A 13058-nucleotide genomic window follows, 5' to 3' on the forward strand; every position below is an offset into this window, starting at 1 on the left:
GATCCACCCGCCTCGGCCTCCCAGAGTGCTAGGATTACAGGCTTACTTACTGTTTTAAAGAAGACAGAGTGTATTTTGCTCTCAAGCTACCTTGGTTTCTTTGTATGTTCTTTTAGACCTTTCACTTGACTATGCGTCTCTGCCAGCAAATCTTCAGTTCTCTCACATAATGCCACTTCCTGACGACATCAAAGGCTCTTGCTTCCAAAATGGGAATAAATGGAACCATGAACCCTTTATTGCTCCAGAAAGATTTGGAAACAGCAGCGTAGGCTTTGGCACTAACTCCCATTCCCAAGCACCAGAGAAAGTGACGCTTCTTGTAGATGGCACACGTTTTGTTGTGAATCCTCAAATTTTCACTGCTCATCCGGATACCATGTTGGGAAGGTAAGCGATGATAATTTTCTTCCAAATTCACTCTGTTCTCTATACATAGAAATATCTCCTGTTTATCTTGCATTATGTGTGAGGATAAGAAGCATTGCATTGCCCATTTTCCTACCTTCACTTTGTGAAAAAGGGAGGGCAAGCTGGTAAAAGCCTAATATGTGTTAGTGATTTGGGTGAGAGGGGAATGTACTTATTTCATTTACAAAGCCAGTATAGTAAACGAGCCTCCACAAAAGGAAGTAGAATCTAGTTGAACTGTAAAACATAACCTGCTGAATCTCATTCCCCACTCCTCTATAAACTCACTCTAAAGTAATGTTTTTGGCTAGGCGCAGTGGCTCCAGCCTATAATCCCAGCACTTTAGGAAGTCAAGGTGGGAGGATAACTTGAGGCCAAGAGTTCATGACAACATAGCCTGGGCAACACAGCGAGACCCTATCTCTATTTAAATAAGAAATTTGTCAGGGGTGGTGGCATGTGCCTGTAGTCCCAGTTGCTCGGGAGGCTGAGGTAGGAGGATCGCTTGAGCCCAGGAGTTTGAGGTTGCTGTGAGCTAGGCTGACGCCACGGCACTCTAACCCGGGTGACAGAGTGAAAGTCTGTCTCAAAAAAAAAAAAAGAATCTTTTCTGAGTTCCACAGGTCAAAGATGCTGGGGGGTAAGGTGAGCCCTAAGTTTTGTTTAAATAAAAAACAGAATTAGATGAATGTTCCACATGACACAAGAACAAAGCCATTTTACTGAAAACATTTTGCCTGCCCTCTATTGCCAGTTTTATGCTTGGCAGTAGATGCTCTGCTGTTATTTTCTGATGCCTCCATGACTGTTCAGGTTGCTTGAAATGGAAGGTTTATATCTAGCTGTTTTGTTTTTCGTGTTTCATGTTGCTCTCTTTATTCTTCATGGTCCACTCTCTGTGCTGCTTCATTCAAACTTACCCTCCTCTCTCAGTCTCCAGCCCTCAGAATTTCGGAAATGAAAGTAGGTGCTAAGGAGGAGTACTGTCCAGGAAGTAGTCTTGGAGCCTGGGCAGGGAGTTAAGAGATTCTCTTTTCTTGCCAACCATAGACCTTAACCTGAGGAAGAGCAACTTGGGATAAGAGTAAAAATAATAATAATGATAGTGTTTGTAGGTTTGACTTTTAAGGATTTTCATCTACTTTTATTTTGTGTAAAGATCTAACCTCAGGACTTTGAACAAATTCGAACTAAACTGGAAGTCAGAATGGATCATTCTAATATGCTGAATTCTAGGCTGAATGGAATCCAGCTATTTAGATATGTGTATATTTGAACTTACAAATTCACAATGAACCGTTTTTAGCTACAACCAAACCTGTCTATGTATTACTCAAACATCTAAAGTAAGATGAAAGTAGAACATTAAAATATTTTCCATATTGGCTCTGTATTTTATCAGGCTCGACTTCCTGTTCTTAGTTTTGGTATCTCCACCATTGCCTGCCCTCCCCGCCCCCCCAAAAAAAGTGTTCCTCAGTGTAGGCTGGCTCTTGCAGGTATGTTGCCTTTGAAAGTAGTGAATAAGAGAAGAAAGGCAAGCATTTTCTGGGTAACAGATTCTCAGGTGACACTGGTTCTTTGAATCTAGGAATGGGTTGTCCCATGAAGAGGAGGGTCTGGTTCTTTATCTGGGTGGTTCATTCAGCTGAGTAGGCCAAGGTCACAAATTCTGTGAGTTACTTAGGTTTGTTCTGTCTTGTGGCTGCCTGTCCTGTGGTCACATACAGTACTCATAAGCCTTGCCAGTGCGCTCACAGACGTGGGCCAGTAGTCACAAGCTGAGAGGATGAGAATGGATTAATGAAAATCCATGCCACTACTAAATAAACAACTCTGAGCTTAAGTTCTACCGATGATAGAGGGGATTATATTTCCAACATGTTGTTTACTATTTTGATTCATAGCTCTCTCAGTTAAACTTCAACCAGTGTTCTAGGAAAAAGTCAGCATTCTTAGGAGACTACTTACACCAGGATAGATTTCTTATGCATCGTGCAATGATTTGGAAAGCATGTGATATGGAATCATTTTTAGACCTTTGAAAAGCAGCCAATTCAGGGTGGAGGGTAACAGTTGTGAACAGCAGCGCTTCCCAGCAGGTTAAGGAAGGAAATGGCAGTGAGTCCCCACTGGGAAATCGAATCAGGCTGGCTGAAGATAGCAACGGCCTGCCCTGTCCTTTGTGCTGTCTTCCCATTCCACAGCTCATATGCAAAAGTACAGCAGGAGTACAAGTCATGAGGTCAGTTAGATTGGAGGGGATCTAGCAGAAGGGAGGAAGGACGGGAGAGGCGAATAAGAAAAGTAAGCCCTCCTCCCTGTACCCTCATGACTTCTGAGTCCGTGCCAAGAGCAGACCTGTCTCTCTGAAACGTGTCAAACTGCCGATGAGCCTAATGCTTATTAGGCTTTTCTACTTGACCTGAAAATCCCATTGTCAGAGTTACTCCTTAGATGGAATAAGGCCATTTTTTTTCTAGAGCTCCACTATTAAGACATACCAGGAACGGGAAAGTATTAACGTAGCCTGTCTAATCTGTCAGATTAGATGCTGAAAAGCAAAACTCAGAATACTGAGGGATGGCATACTGGATAGGCAACTGTTGATAGAGGAGGGGAAAGGAATAGGAATGGTCAGCAGCAGAGATGCTGTGTTCCCCAGCTGTCATGTTTTCCAGTGGCCGCCTCTGCAGTTGCTGTTTTACTGCATTTGCTGCCAAAGAAACTCACTACACGTGACCCTGTAGATTTGCTGCTTTGTTTCTCTTTGCACACAAATGTTTAAAGCAATTACTGGCTTTTCCTTTCTGAAGGGAGTTTCCTAAGACTTGAGTTGTCTTATAGGCATTGGGTCGCAGTGCTGTGTTTCTATCTTACACTGTAAGGGAGTGGAATGGAGTATTCCAGAATAAGCTGAAGAAGGGAGAAGTCTCACTGGTGAAGAATCCTGCCTGGAGAAGATAACATTGCTGACTGGTTGTCTTTCAGGATGTTTGGGCCAGGAAGAGAGTACAACTTCACGCGGCCCAATGAGAAGGGAGAGTACGAAATAGCCGAAGGAATCAGTGCAACTGTGTTTCGCACGGTGCTGGTAAGTAGAAAGAAGCCTTTTTTGTTACATCCTCTTCCCCAGGGACATGCATGGTCAATGGCCTTGAGAATTCCATCAGCTACATTACTGACTTTAGGGTCTTTGGTCTCCAGTTGTTTCTTTGTCCTCTTTATTCCTGTAACTTTTAAGTCTGTCGTGCTTGTGTGAGCTCAATCAGTGACCAAGTCTGATTAAACGTGTCAGGATAGCCAGGAGCTGCTTTGCCATCTAGTGAATCATTCAACTTGGTGATAACTGCAGTAACCCATTGCTTTAACAGAACCAAGAATGAATAGGGATGAAGAAGTAATTTTTTATCTTGTTCTTTGCCTACATTTCTTCTTCCTAATCTATTTACAGGATTATTACAAAACTGGTATCATTAATTGTCCTGATGGCATCTCTATCCCAGACCTTAGAGATACATGTGATTATCTCTGCATTAATTTTGACTTCAACACTATCCGATGTCAGGATCTGAGTAAGTACTGGAGCGGCTGCCATCTGCACTAGAGTTGCTGAACTTTGAGTTTGGTGGAAATAACTGATACTTTTTATTACTAAACAAGAGTTTTAAGTGTGGGTTGAAACTTGTCTACAGAAGAAAAAATGTGATACTAATTAACCTATTCCCTCTCTTGCTTCAAAGCACTATGAGGAAGTGGAATAAACAAAGGAAAACAGGTAGTAGTTTCTAAATCTAGCCTATCAGTGAGTGACCAAGTTTACTGCTTCTCTCTTGGGACCTTGGTGTCTCAACTCTAACAGACAAGGATACTGGTTGTCCAGCAGGAGGAAAGGCTCACTAATAAAGTCAAACAGCATAGATTGGTCGGGTGGTTCTTACCATTATTTTTATCATTATTAATTAACTTAGTGTCTTCTAAGTGCTTTATAGATGTGGACTTGCTTAAACCTTGTAAGTTAACCCTAAAAGATGGGGCGATAACCTCATTTAACAAATTATTAAACATGAGTAAATTGAAGAGTGATAGAATATGAAACACGAATTAACAAGGTCAGTTTAATTATCACCTTTGGCAGGAAACAATCTCTTTGCCTTTAAATGTGCCACTTCTCTGGACCTTACGAATGATAACAGCCATTACTTCATCAGTATTCTTCACTCTAGTAATATTTGCATTTGGACAGATAGCATGCTCACCTGCATTTTCTCTTCCCAGGTGCTTTACTGCATGAACTGTCTAATGATGGTGCTCATAAGCAGTTTGATCACTACCTCGAAGAGCTGATCGTGCCCATCATGGTGGGCTGTGCCAAGAAAGGGGAGCGAGAGTGCCACATCGTTGTGCTGACAGATGAGGATTCTGTGGACTGGGATGAAGACCATCCCCCACCCATGGGGGAGGAATATTCCCAAAGTAGGAGCTCCCTGCATGGTGTAGATATTTTCAGCAAGAAACACGCTGCCCAGAGTAGCAGCTAGATTTTAGAACCAATATGAATATCACTGTTGAGTCCATGATGAGCACATTCACCTGGATGATAAACCCCTAGTGATGCAGGTCTAACTTTCATGCTGGGGAATATAGTGAATTTCGTTAAACCGTTCCCTCCTATCTCTGGTGTCTAGTACTGTGTCCGATACTGAGGCAGCACATTAAACGGTGTCATTCTTCTTTTCATTCATTTCATTTTTAAATCCTTTTGAATTGGTAATAATTCAAAATTCAAAAAGAATAAAAGGATATACATTAAGAAGTTTTGTTCCCACCCCTGCCCCATCTCCCCAGTTTTCCTCTTCAGTTTTTTTTATATCCTTCCAAGTAAATTCAGTGCACATACATGAACAATTTTCCCCTTTTTTTCAAATGATACTGTATTATACAGACTATTCGGTACCCTTTCTTACATAAAAATCTTCCACATTCTTTTTTATGGCTGCATAGTATCCTGTTACACAAATGTGCCATAACTGATTTAACCAGCCCTGTTGTTGGACATGTAAGCTATAAATTATAAATGATACTGCAGTGAATATCCTTTTAAACACAAGCTTTTCATATATCTCTACAGAATGTGTCAAAAGCTTTGTGTCTTTATAATTTTGATAGATGTTGCCAAATTATCCTCCATAAAGATTATACCAATCTATACTCAGAAAACAATATATGGCAAGTTTGTTTCCCACACTGTCTCCAAAATGGTGTTTTAAAAATTTGCCGTGGGCCGGGCGCAGTGGCTCACACCTGTAATCCTAGCACTCTGGGAGGCCGAGGCGGGCGAATTGTTTGAGCTCAGGAGTTCGAGATCAGCCTGAGCAAGAACGAGACCCCGTCTCTACCAAAAATAGAAAGAAATTAATTGGACAGCTAAATATACATAGAAAAAATTAGCCGGGCATGGTGGCGCATGCCTGTAGTCCCAGCTACTCGGGAGGCTGAGGCAGAAGGATCACTTGAGCCCAGGAGTTTGAGGTTGCTGTGAGCTAGGCTGATGCCACGGCACTCTAGCCCGGGCATCAAAGTGAGACTCTGTCTCAAAAAATAAATAAATAAATAAACAAACAAATAAATAAATAAATCAAGCAAGCAAGCAAGCAAGCAAGCAAGCAAGCTAGCTTGCCGTGGTGTCAGCCTAGCTCACAGCAACCTCAAACTCCTGGGCTCAAGCAGTCCTCCTGCCTCAGCCTCCCGAGTAGCTGGGATTACAGGCACGTGCCACTGGGCCCAGCTAATTTTTCCTATTTTTAGTAGAGTTGAGGTCTTGCTTTTGCTCAGGCTGGTCTTGAACTCCTGACCTCAAGTGATCCTCCTGTCTCAGCCTTCCAGAATGCTAGGATTACAGGCGTTAGCCACTGCGCCTGGCATGTTTTAAAAATTTTTATCTTTACTACTTTCTTAGTAGGTTAAAAAAAAAACTGTATCATGATCAGCATGAGTTTTAATTTGCATTTCTCATTTCATGAATGAGGCTGAATATCTTTTTAATTTTTAAGAACCATTCTAATTTCCTTTTCTGTTAACACTATTTATGCCTTTTGCCTATTACAAAATTGGATTGTTAGTCTTTTACTTAGTGATTTGCTATTTGTGACAGTTCTTTCTATATATTATATTAAGGAAATTAGCCCTTTGTAATATGAGTTGCAAATCTTTTTCCCATTTGGTTTCTTTCTAGCTTTGTTAAATGGTGGTTTGGGCTATGCAGAGATGTTATTTCTATATAGTCATCAATTTTTCTTTTATGGCTTCTAAGTTTTATGTCATACCCAGAAAGGCCTTCTCTACCCTAAGATTACAAAATTCCTCATGGTTTATGTATTATTTAACATTTAATCTTTGATCTATCTGGATTATTCTGACATGAGAGGTCAAGTATACCTTCCATTAGTTTGACTCTGTTAGCTTATCTCTCTCCTCTTACCAACGTCTTCACGCCATGACTAACTCCAAATTTTTTCTTTTTCAGTTCTTTATAGCTCCAAGCTCTACAGATTCTTCAAATATATCGAGAATCGGGATGTTGCAAAAACAGTGTTAAAGGAACGGGGCCTGAAAAACATTCGCATTGGAATCGAAGGTTAAAAAAAAAAAAAATCCCAGTCAGTGTTCAGGTTGCATGCTTATGGAGTAGGTTGGAAATTCAGCTTCCAGAGGGCCTAGAGAATAGACATACATGAAAATCACATTCCTACTCAAATATGGAGGATTCCTATTTTTGTTTTTATCCTCATATTTCCTTTTTATTTTATCTCCAGTTGAAAATGCTTTAGAACAACCACAGCATTAGGTTCAAGCTTACTACTTCCAGGATAAAGAGGAGTGAAGGCAGCGGACGCTAGTGGACAGATGTAGCAGGGCTTGTGGGCTCACCACATGGTAGGATCATTCTGCCAGCAATCTTTGTAAGGATGTTTCTGGGATCTGGAAGGCTCATTCTGAAAAATACAGCTTGGGGATTCAAAATTTAAGATTATTCCGTACCTTGGAAGAATGTCTGGATATACTGACAGAACTACTTTAAGTGATCTTGAGCAATGGGTCCTAACCTGTGGTCCCCATGGGGACCACAGGGGGTCTCAGAGACTGATTCTTGGAGAATGCTGAAGCCATTCTGGCCTCCCCTCCGTGGATTTTTGACTCTTGCGCTTTGCTGCACTTGCTGCCTCACTTCTGCCCACAGAACCCATCAAACCTTTGTTGTGTCTGACTTAGACTGAAATTTAAGGTGGGAGGAAAATTTTGAGTTTGTCTATTAAACCTCCTTCCCCTATATCTTTCTCTTATCTCTTGGGAAACCCTAGGGATGTAGTGAATAGGGATCAGAACCTTCTTCCATACATCTGATGGATACCTGCCTCCTCCTCCTGCCTGTAGCTTTGGAAGCTATGTTGAATGAGGTCTCTCCCGTTTCCGCGTGAGAGTCTTTTAGGTATTTTAGGCAGCATCTCTGTTTTTTCTTTAGGCTAAACATTCCACATTTCCTTAACTGTTTCTTGTACAGTATGACCTCTAAGCAACAGAATTAGGAGGACTTGAGTAGCCATGCACTGGCAGAATTTTCATCCTACGATAATTGTTGCCATCAACTAAAGGTTCCTAAATTAGTAAAAGGCTTCTCTCCCCCTACCATTAGAAGGGATACAATTTTTTTTTTTTTTTTTTTTTTTTTGAGACAGAGTCTCGCTCTGTTGCTTGGGCTAGAGTGCCATGGCATTAGCCTCGCTCACAGCAACCTCAAACTCCGTGGGCTCAAGCGATCCTCCTGCCTCAGCCTCCCGAGTAGCTGGGACTACAGGCACGCACCACCATGCCCGGCTAATTTTTTATATATAGATGTTTAGTTGTCCAGCTAATTTCTTTCTATTTTTTCAGTATAGACGGAGTCTCACTCTTGCTCAGGCTGATCTCAAACTCCTGACCTCAAATGATCCTCCTCCCTCGGCCTCCCAGAGTGCTAGGATTACAGACATGAGCCACCACACCCAGCCAAGAAGGGATGGGATTCTTGTTACTTCTCTTAGATGAGTCCCTTCTAGGGACAAGACCTAATCTGAGCAGGAGGGAAGTGAGCGTGAAGGTGGTTGGGGCTGGGAAAGCATGAGGCAGGGATTGGACACTTCTCACATCGTTTTTCATGCTGTCTATGGATTTGGGAAAAAATTGATGTGGTTAGCGAGGACACCAGAGTGAGCACAATCTGCCAGTTATGAGAATGGCCTTTTTCTCTGCTTCAGGTTACCCTACCTGTAAAGAAAAAATTAAGAGAAGACCTGGTGGCCGGTCTGAAGTCATCTATAATTACGTACAACGCCCCTTTATCCAGATGTCATGGGAAAAGGAAGAAGGAAAGAGTCGCCATGTAGATTTCCAGTGTGTTCGAAGCAAATCCCTCACCAATCTGGTAGCTGCTGGTGAGGATGTCTTGGAGGACCAGGAGATATTAATGCATCACCCGCCCCAAGTGGATGAACTTGATCGGCTAAATGCCCCACTTTCTCAGATGGCTTCTAATGACTTTCAGGATTAGGGCCAGCTGTGGGTTCACCCCTCACTGGAGCTCTTCTCAGTCTGGGATGCCCACAGCCAGCCCTCCCAGCCTCCCCGTGGTCTGTCTCGCCCCACGCAGGAGATACGCTTCTCCCTCTCCATTTCCTTTCTCCCCTAATTGACGTGTGCTTTCCGGTAAGTCCATGCCTCTGGCAGGGGATGAAGAAGTGCTCACTGGTAATTAAGCTGCCAGCTTTGCAGCAGCCCTGGTAACTTGAAAATTTTGGATCTGGTGCTGTTCACTGAGTCTTTGCATAACTGCAAAAGCAGGAAAGGAAGTCAGGACTCCTGTTGCCCCATGTTTAGCAAAGCAGTCCTTGTCATTTATACTCGCTTTTTGGGTTTTGTTTCCTTTGTTTTTTTTTATACCAGGCAAATTGCTTAGTAGCAAAGGGACCAAACTTAAAAGGAGACAATCTCTATCTTCTAAAAGCAGGCACGAATGGGATGCTCATTAGAGGTTATTGAAGATGCCATGCTTGGTGGCCTGTGTACTCACATTGCATCTGGGGAGAACTAGACTCCCATTCAAAATGTCCAAAAGGAAATTCTTAAGAGCTTAATTCAGTTTTGTTTCTCATTAATGCATCCAACAATCCAAAACACAGATTCCTCGGCAGGAAGGATAATGGAATAACAATGTTTATGAAACCTTTTTAGCTTTCAGGTTTTTGAGCCTAAACAAACTGATGATTCATTTGGAATGAAACTCACAACTCAAGTAGAAGAACCTCTCCCAATCAGGCCAATTGGATTATTGTGGCTTGGAATCTGGTATGAAAACATAGGTTTTGTCACCCTTGGGTGCATATTGCTGTGGGTGTGGCTGGGAGACCTTAAATACGGATTAAAGGCTTTCAAGATGAGGGCAGAAATTTCTCACAAGTGCTCAGTTTCTCAGTAGAAAGACTTGTAAGAGCTCCAAGGAGAGGGTCAAGCCGGGTGGGAAATGTCACCTGCACAGGCTCTGTCTTGGTGTAGGATTTTTCTGAGTATGTAATTTTCATACCATGGATTTTTCTTGATTTTCAGTTATATTTCAGTTTTTGAAATAGCCTAGTAGCTGCTCACATACTGGGTAAGAAAATGCTACTAATGTCATCCCTAAAGGAAGGGTGATTTGAAGGGAAATTAGGCCCACTCATTTCATTTGATCTGTCAGCTGTTAACTGTGTGGTAAATGACAATCCAGATTACTGACTCCATGCTCACCTTCCTCTTCCTCTCTCTGGCTGTTAATAGCAGAGCTAAATTTAGAGTCCAGAGCCAGATAAAAGTATGTTGGTGTCATCTCTCACTTTATAGTAGACGTTGTTGACCTTCCAATCACTCACCTGGGGTATTTACTCATCACAAATTGTGAAGAGGTACATAGTTTCCATTAAGTTCTTTGAAAACATGAACAAGTGGTTTTCTTAAATTCCATTCGCATAAGATAATACAGGTTGAGCATCCCTATCCAAAATGCTTGGGACCAGAAGTGTTTTGGATTTTGGATTTTTTCAGATTTTGGAATATTTACAGAATACTTGCTGGTTGAACATCACACATCTAAAGATCTGAAATGTTCCAAGGAGTATTTCTTTTGAACATCATTTTGGTACTCAAAAGAGTTGGATTTTGGAGCATTTCTGATTTTGGATTTTTGGATTTGGGATGCTCAGCCTGTGTAGGGCAAGCTACTTGATTCCATTTTTATGACTGCCCTAAGTTAAAATCCTCCAAAGATAAAAGTTAGATACGTTGTTGAAAACTCCTCTTTCCAGGCTTGAAGAACAGGAGTGTGCTTATGTTCTCTGTGCATGTGACCAGCATCACAGCGGAAGTCAAAGCTCTGTTGCTGACTTGGAAAAACAACTAGCAGTAAGGGGTTAAGCTGGGCCATCCTGGACCTAGAATTCTTCTGATAACCACTGGCATCCATTTGCAAGGCTGATGGCCACAGGGTCAAGGGTTAGGGTTATTTGTAGCCAGAAGAAAGTTTTATTTCTGTGAAACTAATTGGCTCATATTTGAGGTCAGGTTTGGTCTTGACCTTACCGGCACCACATTCATACCCACTAGCAGTTGGCCAGCCTAGATAATTGTTAAATGGTGCTTTCTTTACGTTTCTCAGTGGACTTCCATGCCATTACAAAGGAAATTTGAATTATCTAATGTTTGTGTATTCTATTATACAGTTTATGTATTGTTAACATTTAAATATAAACATGCCACAGCTAACATTTTAAAACTAATTAGTCCTTGCTTAGGTAAAAAGCCAGATATGAAAGTATGGCAGATACTTGACTCTTCTATGTAATCGATCAGTTTCCTCAGGCTTTCAAGAACGAGGTCTTTTTCCCAAAATTGGGTTAACATGCATCTGTCCCCAACCCATGGGGTGTGAGTAAGCTGGAAATCTGTGAAGGTAAATCTGCTGTTGTTACCAGGTGGTAGTGACTGAAGGAGAAGCTGGGACCACGGGTTCCTTCAGGTGGAGAGGGAGGTTTCTTCTGCACCCTCACTCCGCTCCCCCCAGGTGGAGCTCAGCAGCACTGTAATTTGGTGGCTCCCCCAGCCAGTCCTGCTCTATTCCAGGGTCAGGACATTCCACAATGGCAGGACCTCTCAGTCCCCACAGGAACAAGAGCTGGGCTTTGGTCATCCCCTTCAGAGTCAGTTACTGGCCAGATGGGCAAGAGGCCTTTCTCTCTAATACAAAAAGGTAGAACTCCGGTTTGGTGTTTTTTCTAAGTGCCTAAATAAGTAAGCCAGGCTGTTTATACAGAAACATTTTCATAAGAAAATGGTTTTAGCTAGAGCATCTTAGAGCATCTCAGCAAGCCAAGATGAACCTGAATTTGAGGTTTAGAATCTTGAGTTTGTGTCTGCATCACGTCATGTGTAGTTGATAGGAGACATTCGCCACTGAGGAGTTGGAGAGAAGGCAGGGGACTGTGCTAAGATGTGTCAGGTTATTTAATGGTTTCTCCTAGGTGGAGGAAAGACACTGAAAGTGACAGCAAAAAGGAAAGGAAGACAGCCCTCTCCTCACCCTGCCCACACCATCCCCTTCCTCCCTTCCAAAAAATAAAAAAATGAAGGGAGAGGGAAAGTAGCTGGATTAACTGCACAATATGCAGTAGCCAATATAATTTAAACTGAATCCCAAGAGAACAGTGGGATATCTAATGTACACGTCTATAAAAATACTGCGGAATAAGCCAGGAAGGATAGATGTATTTGCAAGTGCTGTTCCAAAGCATCCTTCTGTAAGTAAAACAAATATTCAGACCACAGGCTTTAACTCATACACAGGTTTTTTTTAAACGAAGTGTCAATAGAAAGTTAAAAATCAAGGGTTTTTAGTAATATATACAATGCCACTTCTTGCCATCATTTTGAAATTATTAAAATAAGCATAGTGAGCTCAGAAAGCAAACCTGATGCCTTTGTGGGAGATGGAGCCACATTTGTTCTGGGTGGGATCACCTCTGCAGGAGAACATTGCATTTTCTCCTAAAGGCAAAATGCTTGTAGGTTTTGCCTCTTTGATTTGTATTTACCTTTAAATTGCACTTGTTCACGACCAGTGTTTACGAAATCCTATATTTGGGATGCTTTTTCTATAATAAAATATTATCATTTCTGTGTCTGTGTTGTTTTCTTAGCAGAAAATAAAATTGAAAATCAAGATGTTAAAAGGGATTTAAAGGGGTGGCACCCAGACTGCCCAGAGCAAAGCCTCTTCCTTTCCTAAAGGAGACATGGACCTTGCCCAGAGCCTGTAGGTGCTTTTCCCACCCCAATTATTTCTTTATAACTCACAGGTTCCAGAGCCCTTAATGGTCTGCCTTCTCTTGAGTTCCTGGTTAACATGTCTTTGAGACCCCTTGAACACAAATCCAACTAAGCAGGACCCCACAAGGCCAAACATAAAATTGAAAGATAAGGGGACCCGTGAACTCCTGTGTTCTAGTTCTGGTTTAAAGCAAGAAACAATGGCAGATATGAAAGGCAGGTACCTCAGAAACACTGCTAGAGTAGATGGCTGTGC

At 41.9% G+C, this 13058-nt stretch overlaps 1 protein-coding gene across 2 annotated transcripts in view; it reads left to right on the forward strand.

Annotated features, from left to right (window-relative positions):
• The window catches only part of KCTD20 (potassium channel tetramerization domain containing 20), a 20744-nt gene extending 11415 nt beyond the window's left edge, over positions 1 to 9329 (forward strand). For both annotated transcript variants that reach the window (XM_012646647.1, XM_012646648.1), the window contains exons 3-8: positions 117 to 390; positions 3404 to 3506; positions 3867 to 3987; positions 4691 to 4888; positions 6939 to 7049; positions 8707 to 9329. In XM_012646647.1, the coding sequence (XP_012502101.1) occupies positions 117 to 390; positions 3404 to 3506; positions 3867 to 3987; positions 4691 to 4888; positions 6939 to 7049; positions 8707 to 8999 (1100 nt within the window). In that variant the 3' untranslated portion in view covers positions 9000 to 9329. The remainder of the gene's footprint in view (positions 1 to 116; positions 391 to 3403; positions 3507 to 3866; positions 3988 to 4690; positions 4889 to 6938; positions 7050 to 8706) is intronic.
• Positions 9330 to 13058: the final 3729 nt, after the last annotated feature.

The sequence above is a fragment of the Propithecus coquereli genome, unplaced genomic scaffold (genome assembly GCF_000956105.1).
Source record: "Propithecus coquereli isolate 6110/MARCELLA unplaced genomic scaffold, Pcoq_1.0 Scaffold248, whole genome shotgun sequence".
NCBI lineage: Eukaryota > Metazoa > Chordata > Mammalia > Primates > Indriidae > Propithecus > Propithecus coquereli.